The sequence below is a fragment of the Sus scrofa genome, chromosome 16 (assembly GCF_000003025.6).
Source record: "Sus scrofa isolate TJ Tabasco breed Duroc chromosome 16, Sscrofa11.1, whole genome shotgun sequence".
NCBI classification, from domain to species: domain Eukaryota; kingdom Metazoa; phylum Chordata; class Mammalia; order Artiodactyla; family Suidae; genus Sus; species Sus scrofa.
The window spans coordinates 52,403,330-52,413,288 of NC_010458.4; the positions used below are offsets into that span (position 1 = coordinate 52,403,330).

General features: G+C 44.2%; 1 protein-coding gene across 1 annotated transcript; it reads right to left on the bottom strand.

Moving 5' to 3' along the window:
* On the bottom strand, positions 1,134-9,402 carry SMIM23 (small integral membrane protein 23). The gene is made up of 4 exons (XM_021076822.1): positions 9,325-9,402; positions 1,849-1,900; positions 1,582-1,649; positions 1,134-1,346 (listed from the first exon to the last, which is right to left on the bottom strand). The coding sequence occupies exons 1-4, from the start codon at positions 9,400-9,402 to the stop codon at positions 1,134-1,136; spliced, it is 411 nt and encodes a 136-aa protein (XP_020932481.1).

Below are 9,959 nucleotides of genomic sequence, written 5' to 3' on the forward strand. Positions count from 1 at the left end.
CTAGGAAAGTGTGAAGAATAAACCGTGACGTTTCCCTCCCCTCCTTGCCATACATTTGCCTAGATTCAACCCCCCAACCTCCCCCACTTAGAATCCACCTAGAGCTTGTGTGCATATTCAATAATAACATCATCATCAACCGTAACATAGAGATTCTTATCCCCACCTGCTTCTTACACTTTGATTTCTTTCATTTCACACATCTTGCAGACTTTTCCGTATGAGTAGGACAGGCTCCTCGTTCTCTTTCTTTTCTTTTCTTTTCTTTTCTTTTTTCCTCATTCTCTTTCATCGTTATAAGGTATCTCACCATTGGGATGTACTATTATTTACTAGGGCCCTGCTTAAATCATTTTCATTTGGGTCGTTCCTTTTTTTTTTTTTTTTCTTTTCTGCTATTGGAAGCACAGCTGAGGAGAATAACTCACAAGTATGGAGTTTCACACATGTGCATATCTATATGATAAATCCCTAAAACCAGTTGCTGGGTCAAGGGGTGAATGCACTTGTGCATTTGATAGCTCTCACCAAACTGCCCCCCACCCAGAAGGGCTTTGGCAACTTAGGCTTCTAGCAGCAGTGTCAGAAGGTTGAGGTGCCACATAATATCTGTACACTCCAGACCCAGCACCCCCCTGCTAACTTCCCAGAAGGAAGGAAAAGGAACGTGAGAAGGGAAGAGCTGTTTATCGGGCACCTGCTACAAGCCAGACACACACCATAGATACATGTTTGAAACTCACTGTAATCTTGTGAAGCAAAATTTTTTTCCCTGATTCTTACCAATGAGACCGTTTTATCTCAGAGAGCTTAAGGAGTTTAGCCCAGTGCCTCAAGGAAGTGGAAGAGAAGGGTTGGGACCCCTTGGTGGCTCTGAGGCTGGTGTTGGTTCCTGGGCACCAGAATCCTGCTGTGCGGGAGGGTATCTCAGCAGAGCTCTGGTGTCTTCCTGACCTGGCTTTAGCTTTCATTGACCCACAGCGGCACCAACAGAATTCTTAGTGTCTCAACTATTTTATTTTCTTGGCTGCCTTGAACTTCACGTGTCACAGCTCAGCCCTACTTGGCAGAACCCCTGGCAACCCTTGCCTCCCTTCCACTTGGCTTCCTGCCCCAGTCCCAGCTCTGACCCCTCACAAGTGGCTTTTGCGGGTTGAGCAGGGTTCCTCTGAGTGCCCCTCTCCTAGGAGGGCATCCAGCCACTCCTCCAGGTCCCACACCAGCCGCTCCAGCTCTCGCACCTCTTTCTCTAGCTTCTCCAAGAAAACGTGCAAGTTCTCCTTCAACCAGGTCCTGATGACCCTGATTGGCCCTTCTGACGGGTCATTGGCCTGGTATTCAAACACCTGAAAGACAGATACCAAAACTGCATCGTGAGCTTTTTTCATGTAGACACCCCAGCCCTTGGTGCTGGTTTCAAAAGTTTCATGAGCCTTTGCACATGCTCTTCTTTTTGCCTGAAGCACCTATCCCCACATTCCCCATGCAGCCAACTCCTCCCCATCCTTCAAGACCCAGTTCATCAATGACACCTCTGGGAAGCCTTCTCAGATTTCCTCAGTACCTTCTTGAATATGTTACCTGGGAAGTCATAGGATTCTGGGGGTAGCTGCATTCTCGGATCCTTTCTGATCCCTCCCAGTTTCTTCCTGAAACAGGCACAAACACCATCTCTTAATAAGGTAAAGGAGCGGGAGTTGGAATTAACTTGGTTGGTCATCCCAGTGGGATGAAGAGGGTGGGAGAAGGCAAGCTGTGGAGGTCCCCTTGGCATGTAGCCATCTCCAGAATACACTCCTGACTCCATGTGGACTTGGCTCCTCCCTCCTCAGATTCCAGAATGCTCACCTGATATCCCTGTGCCCACATACAGCACCAAGATCAGCAATGCCAACAGCGTCTGGGGGCAAGAAGAGGAGGAGGGGGGAGATGAATCCTGGCAGGTGGACAGTCATATGTGCTAGGCATGGGGCTGCTCTAAGATCATTGTTGGAGCTTAGCTTTTTTCTAGTTATCTAAGTCATGCATGCTACTACAAAACCCTGAACCTTGCAGAATTAGATCACATGGCAACTGACTGACATTCTGTTGGTGTTTTCCCTCCTTTCTCCCCACTGAGAAGGAAAGCCCACCTTTGTTCTCATTCCATGCCTCACTTTTGCATTTTTTTTTTGTTGTTTTAAAAGAAGTCTCCTTTATTGTGGTATAATTCGCATACGACAAAATGCACATGTCCAGTTTGATGAGTTTAGACAAATGGGTACAGTTATGGACTACCACCCCAATCAAGATCTAGAACATTTCCATCATCCTAGAAAGTTCCTTTCTGTGCTTTTGCAGTCAACTCCCTCCTTCCCCCCACCCTGCCACAGGGAACTGCTCATCTGCCCTCTGTCACGAAGGAGCAGTTTTGCCTGTCTTGTGACTTCACGTAAATGAAACCACATTATACACTTGTTTTGTAGAGCTACTTTTACTCAATATAGTGCTTCTGGGATGTCTCCGTGTTTTTGTGTTCAAGGTTATTGATGAGTAATATTGTATTGTATGAATATAGCACAATTAGTTTCTCTACCTGTTGATGGGCTTTTGAGTCGTTTCTAATTTCCAGCTCTTGGGAATAGAAAGAACACTTGAGTGTAACTCTTTGTGTGGACGTATGTTCTCAGTGTGATTGGTTTAATATCCAGAAATGCAGATACTGGGTCATGTGGTAAGTGTATGTTTAATTAGATAAGAACCCGCCAAATTGTTTTCCAAGGGATTTGTACCATTTTTCTTCCTACCAGCAGCACGTGAGAGGTTTAGTTGCTCCACATCCGTATTGTCAATCTTAATTGTGGGCATTCCATTGGTGTGTAGAAACAACTCAGTTGTTTTTGTATGCATTTTCTCAATGATGAACAAATGTTGTCTTAATCTGCTCCCACTGCTATGAAAAGTACCACCGACTGCATGGCGTATAAACAACAGAAATTTATTTCTCCCAGTTCTGAAAGCTGAGATCAGGGCCAGCATGTGGGTTCTGCTAAGAGCCTTCTTCCAAGTTGCAGATGGCCATTATCTTATTGTATCCTCACATGTTGGAGAGCAGAGAGAGCTCCCTGGGCTTTTTAAAAATAAGGGCACTAATCCCATTCATGAGGGCTCCACCCTCATGACCTAATCACCCCTCAAAGGCCACACATAGTACTGTCACATTGGGACTTACATATGAATTTGGGGAGAACAGATTCAGTCTATGACAGATGTTGATCATCTTTTCATGTGCTTATTGATAATAATTCATATATCTTATTTTGTGGTGTGTCTTTTGCTCATCTTTTACTGGACTCTTTGTATTAAGTTGTAATAGTTCCTTATATATTTTGGATATAATTCCTTTGTCAGATGTTGGTATTTTGAATATTTTCTTGTCTTTTCCTTAACAGTGTGATTTGAAAAAGTATCAATTTTGATAAAGTTCAGGTCATCAAAAAATTTCCCTTTATGATTGTGCTTTTTTGTGTGCAATCTAAAAAAATTGGGTCTACCTCAAGATTTCTCCCGTGGAATAAACCTATATATGCGGGTCTATTTCTGTACTCTATTCTGTTTCATGGATCTGTACCTCAGCATCTGTATTAGTTTTCTGGGGCTGCCATTGTAGAATACTGTAGATTGGATGGCTTGAAGCACAGACATATATTTTCTCACCATCTGGAGACTGAAGTGCAAGATCAGAGTGTTGGGAGGGTTGGTTTCTTGTGAAGCCTCTCTTGTTGGCTTGTAGAAGGCTTCCTTCTCCCTGTGCCCTCACAGGACCTTTCCTCTGTGCATCTCTGATGTGCCTTTCTCTTCTTATGAGGACATCAGTCCTATTGGAGTAAAGCCCCACCCTTAGGGCCTCATTTAACCTTAATTACCTCCTTAAAGGTTTTTATCTCTAAATATAGTCATGTTGAGACTTCAGTATATGAGTTTGAGGGACACGATTCATTCCATACAACTTCATTGTCGCTGTGCTCTTCCATTTAGGTGTATATCTGTCTTGCATCAGTACCTAGATGTGCATTGCAATCTAGACTAGACTACTATAGCTTTACAGTAAGATTTGAAATCAGGTAAGTTTTTCAACTTTGTTCTTTTTCAAATTTGTTTTGGATTATTCTAATCACTTTGCCTATTTCTGTATCATTATCAGTCTATCATCTGTCCATCTTTCTAAATATCTATCTATCCATGCATCCATCCATCCATCTCAACAATTTCAGTATCTGCAAAAAAATATGTTGGGATTTTGACTGGTATTACATCAAATTTATAGTTCAGTTTGGTAAGAAATAATGTCTTAAAAAATACTGTGTCTTGCAATCCATGATTATGGTATATCTTGCCATTAGATTTTCTTTGATTTTATATTGTAGTTTTTAACAATAAAAATCATCTTTCTGAAGTGTTTTTTGGGTTTTGATACTCTCATAAATGGTATTGTTTTTATATTTTCCTTTTCCAGTTGTTTGTTGCCAGTCTGTAGAAACAGTTGGTTCTGTGTATTGTGGTTTAACTAATTCTAATAGTTTTTTTTCTGGTAGAGTTTAGGATTTAGTATATAGAAAATCAAGCTGTGAAGAAAGTTTTACCTTATCCTTTCAAGTCTTTAAAAAAATCTTGTAGCTTTTTTAACTTACCTTGAATATTGACTTAGGGTCACCAGTAAAATATCAAATAGAAGTGGTGAATAGACATCCTCATTTTTTTCCATATCTTAGGGGAAAAGGATGTAATTTTCACCATTAGTGGAGGTGGTTGTGAATTTTTTTATTGTTGCTCCTTATCAGGTTGAAGAAGTTTCCTTCTATTCCTGCTTTTCTGAGAATTTTAACATGAATGAGTGCTGAATTTGGAAAATGCTTTATCTCTGTCCACTGAGGGATAGTTGAGTGTCCCCCCTCTTTTCTTCTGATTGTGTAGTAAATTGCATCGATTGCTTTTTGAATATTGAAACAAACTTGAGTTCCTTCAGTAGACTCTATTCGTTCATGCTGCATTAGCCTTTTTACAAATTGCTAGATTTGGTTTGCTAGTATCAGTTGAGTTTTTTCATCTATGTTCATGATCAATTAAAGTTTTTTCTATAGATTTGTCATGTTTGTGTGTCAAGGTTGTGTTGCCCCCTTAAAATGACTTGGGGAGCATTGCCTTTTCTCTATGAAAGAAATTTGTGTAAGATTATTGGTATTATTTTTTCAAATGATTAATAGAATTTATCAGTGAAATCTTTTGGGCCTGTAGTTATTCAGACTTTCTATTTCTTCTAGTTAGTTTTGCAAGTTGTATTGTCCAAGAAGTTTGTCCATTTCACCCAAGTTAGCAAATATATTGGCATCAAGTTATTCCTCGTATTACCTTAGTGTCTTTTCAGTGCCTGTGGGAGCTGTCATGATAACCTTCTTTCTCTCTTGATACTGGTGATCTATATTTTCTCGTCGTGGCACAGTGGTTAACGAATCCGACTAGGAACCATGAGGTTGCAGGTTCGATCCCTGCCCTTGCTCAGTGGGTTAACGATCCGGCATTGCCGTGAGCTGTGGTGTAGGTTGCAGACGCGGCTCGGATCCCGCGTTGCTGTGGCTCTGGCGTAGGCCGGTGGCTACAGCTCCGATTCGACCCCTAGCCTGGGAACCTCCATATGCCGCGGGAGCGGCCCAAGAAATGGCAAAAAGACCAATAAATAAATAAATAAATAAATAATAAATAAATAAATAAATTAGACTATGTAGAAATTTACCAATTTTATTAATCTTTTCAAAGAAAATGTTTATTCATTTTCTTTATTATTTTTTCTCTTTCCTTAATTTCTGATTTTATCTTTATTGTTTCTTTCTTTTTCACATTGAGTTTAATTCTTCTTTATTTCCTTCCTAATGTGGAGACATCGAGTATTGCTTTTTTGCATGTGTGTGTGTGTGTGTGTGTGTGCGCGCGCGCGTGCTTTTTAGGGCTGTATGTAGAGTTTCTCAGGCTAGGGGCTGAATTGGAGCTACAGCTGCTGGCCTACGCCACAGCCCCAGCAACATCAAATCTGAGCCGCATCTGCGACCTAAGCCACAGCTCACAGCAACGCCGGATAATTAACCCACTGACCGAGGCCAGGGATCAAACTCACAACCTCACGGTTACTAGTCGGATTCATTTCCATTGTGCCACTACAGGAACTCCAACTATTGCTTTTAATGTTTTCCTTTTTTCCCCAATTAAGGTTTGTGTGTGTGTGTACATGAACACGCGTGTATGTCCACATGCAGGTATGTATGTGTATGTTCTCAGATGGATTCCTAGGGTGTCAAGGAGTCTCTTCATTCTAGTTGGGTCAGAATTCCATCCACTTCCAGCACTGCTGAACTTCCAGTATCGCTGCGCTCAACCCATGGCAGCTGCTCTCTGGAAAGCTGTGGCTAATCTAATCCTTTGTGTGCACATCCCAGCCCGCAGCCAAGGAGGCGTGGGGTTCCCCGTCTGGGTGTTCAGGGTCCCCTCAGGGCACAGCTCTTCGTCCTCTCCACTGCCTTGTCCTCCAGAGTCTGGCTGCTTCAGGTGCCCAGACTCCGGAGCTCAGCAGTTGTCTTTCTCAGGGGTTGCACTCTTGTGCTGTCTGTTGCAACCTGAGCATGGTTGCCTTGTCCATTTTGTCAGTTTTGTGGCTGCTTACAATGGATGGAGGGCTAGTTGGGCCTCTGGTACCATGTTAAGGCTGCAAGTGGGTCGGGTTTTGGTGCAGGAGTGAAAGGGCTGTCTGGAGAAACACTGCTTCCTGGCGCTTGGGTCAGTGCAAGACCGTTCAGGAGATTCTGATGGGTGTGCCGGGATCAGGAGAGGAAAAAAGCGAGAGCTTTTGCAGAGGTGGCAGAAGATAGAGGGGGAGTCTGAGTCGGGGAGGGGCCTGGCACCCTCTCCTTGTGGCCTCGTGGTGTGGCTCAGAGGCATCAGCGCAGGGAATTCAGACACCTGCTTTCAACAGATAAGGCGTGTTGGGACAGTGAGTGTCAGGGGCAAACAAAAGTGGACAGAAGATTAAGGCAGACGCAATAGTCACCAACACCGAATTTGCCCCAAACTCACTAGATGTGGGCTGAACCAGATTTAATTTGATGTGAAATAATGCATTTCTTATGTACCCGAGTTCGTGAAGCAAGATTTAAACTGGTTACCACAAACAAAAAATATAAGAGATTTGCATAATTTGCCTCTCCCCCGGAGAGTTTTCTTAAATATATATATTAGCAACTATATTATTACTGTTATTAACTTTAAGTAAGTTACATAGCAATAGCGTGACTGAGTCTCACAAACACACAGATGGGTGAAAAAGCCAGGTGTAAAGGGACACACTGATTTCATTCCCAAGAAGTTCAAGGACGTACAAAGCTCATCCGACAAGAGGAATCAGGAACATGGTAATGGGTGGGCTGCAAGCTGGGAGGGGGCCTGGAGGGTTCTTGGGGTACTAGACGTGCGCTGTGGCTTGATGGGTAGCGGCTGCCTGGGTGTGGACCACCCAACATGAAATCACTGTACACTCAGCTTAGGGCACATTTTTCTTTCCTTAGCAATGTTCCCTGGGACTCTCTTTGTCTAAGATACGTAGACTCTCTCATTCTTTATACTGGCTGATGAGCATCCCCTGGTCTGAATGCGCTTCTATTTCCTTAACCAGTCCTCTGTCAATGTCCTTGACGGGATGATGTAAATGTGCTTCACCAGCCCGCTTGCTGTAGGTTTTTTGTGTGTTTGTGGAGCAGAGGCAGAGCTCTGCGGAGGACATGGACTAAGTTTAAGTTTTAGTCCTTGTCTTGTGCTTTTCTGGGGCCCGAGCCAAATCATTTCTTCTGTCTGAGCCTCAGTTTCTTCATCTGTAAGAAGGATTTGGATATATGCTGAAAGGCCTTTCAAAAAGGGAGGGGGAGGACATCCATTTGGGAAATGCTGCGGTAAACAAAGTTACGCGGCTTTCCTTGCTGCAGGACTTGTCAGAGCCTTCACGATGTGAATGAGCTGTGCAAATCTCCAAGAGGGGAGTGAGGGCATCAGTGTTGTCCAAACCATAGGACTTTTCTAATGGCTTTTCTAAAAGGAGCCTTCCTGGGGTGTGGTATCCGTGGAACACTTTTTAGCAAAAGCTGTGGCATAATGGGAGCCCCACAAGCAAGTCCTCCATCTTGCTGTGAGGTCAGCATGAAGAAGGCATTGGAACATGTGTATTAAATGTACGCGTTAACAAATCTTTTGAAAACATACGTGGGTCAGTCATCTATCGCTCTGCTTAAAACCCTTCAATGGGGAGTTCGTATCGTGGAAACAAATCCGACTAGGAACCATGAAGTTGCGGGTTCCATCCCTGGCCTCACTCAGCGGGTTAAGGATCTGGCGTTGCCGTGAGCTGTGGCGCAGGTCGCAGATGCGCCTCGGATCAGGCGTTGCTGTGGCTGTGGCTGTGGTGTAGGCCAGTGGCTATAGCTCTGATTAGACCCCTAAGCCTGGGAACCTCCATCTGCTGCGGGTGCGGCCCTAAAAAGGACAAAAGACAAAAAATTAAAAACAAAAGCTCTTCAATGGCTTCTTACTAATCTCAGACTAAACCCCCACCGCTTTCTACCTCTTGGACGGTGTGCAGGACCCAGCTGAGCTTCCCAGTCTTCTTTTATATCCCTCCCTCATTTCACCTGGGAGGCAGGGGAGTGCAGGGTAACCTGGCTAAGGGTTCTAGAATCAGATGGACCTGGTTTCAGGTCCAGATATGTCCCTGCTGTCTGCCCTTTTGGCCTTTCTGAGCCTCCAGTTTCCCTGTGGGTGAATGAGGTTGATAACAGGTGCCTTTCGAGAAAGTCAAAAGTCATGAGAGAGAGAGAGAGAGAGCGAGAAGCACCAGGCTGTGCACATAAATGCTAACATGTCCCATTTTGACAAGATCCTATTTGAGGGTTGAATTTCAGCCCTAAGAACAAAGGCTCCAGGTACCTCTCCAGTTCAGGTATAGTATCCTGTTTATTTCAGTGCATTCATTCATTCACCACCTATTATGCACCGAGGGTCATTTAAGGCGCTGGGAACATAGCAGGAAGCTTAAATAAAAAACGCAGCCCTCCCGGAGCACACCTTGTGCTGTGAGTGCGGAGAGTTAAATAAGGAGTGTCAGTAACGGCTTCTAGAAGCAGCGCCTGGGCCCTCTACTGTGTTCCACCAGGTTGGGCTCCAGGGAGAGTCAAGCCGAAACCTTCAGTCTGCCTGGAGTGGCAAAGGGAGCCCAGGGGGCAGGAGAGCAGTGTATACCTGGGCTGGCCTCACCTGCTTCCTGTCCTCACAGCGACTGTCCCTTCTCTCAGGCGCCACTCGCCCTCTGCTGCCCACCTGCTGGAGCACCATGGCCTCACGTCAGGCTGCCTGGATGGAGCGGGGTACCCCCACCTCCTGGCTTCTGTTCCCCAGGCTTCCCTTAAGCAATGAGTTCTGATGTCACAGAAGGTGGGGACAGCGAGGCCCCCACGCTGTCACCACCCCATCCCTCACTCTTTTTTTTTCCCAGATACATGTACAAAAACAGAGCCCCAAAAGAAATGCACTGAAAGGTTATATTTCAGGATGGTGATTTTTCTGGTCATTTCGCTTCCATATTTTCTAATTGTTAAGAAAAGGCAAGCCTTTAAATACAAAAACAATACAGTACTTTGAATTGAAGTCTTTATTGAGGTAGTTGTAGTTGCACATGTAGTTGTAAGAAACAACTTACAGGGTGTCCTGTGTCCCCTTTACTCAGGTCCCTCTGATGGTAACAGCACGGGAGTACAATAGCACAGCTAGGATACAGCCATGGATACAATCTGTCAATCTTACTAAAATCTCCCTCCCCAGCTTCACTTGTATTCATTTGTGTGTGTATTTAATTCAAAATAATTCTGTCCCATTGGTAGATTTCTGTACGC

Excerpts from the sequence above, each read along its gene's own strand:
- SMIM23 (XM_021076822.1), bottom strand. The coding sequence starts at position 9,402 with ATGGTGCTCCAGCAGGTGGGCAGCAGAGGGCGAGTGGCGCCTGAGAGA. Across the intron at positions 1,901-9,324 it reads GCTGTGAGGACAGGAAGCAG|ACGCTGTTGGCATTGCTGAT; the intron begins GTGAGGCCAGCC and ends TCTTGCCCCCAG. Across the intron at positions 1,650-1,848 it reads TGTGGGCACAGGGATATCAG|GAAGAAACTGGGAGGGATCA; the intron begins GTGAGCATTCTG and ends TGCCTGTTTCAG.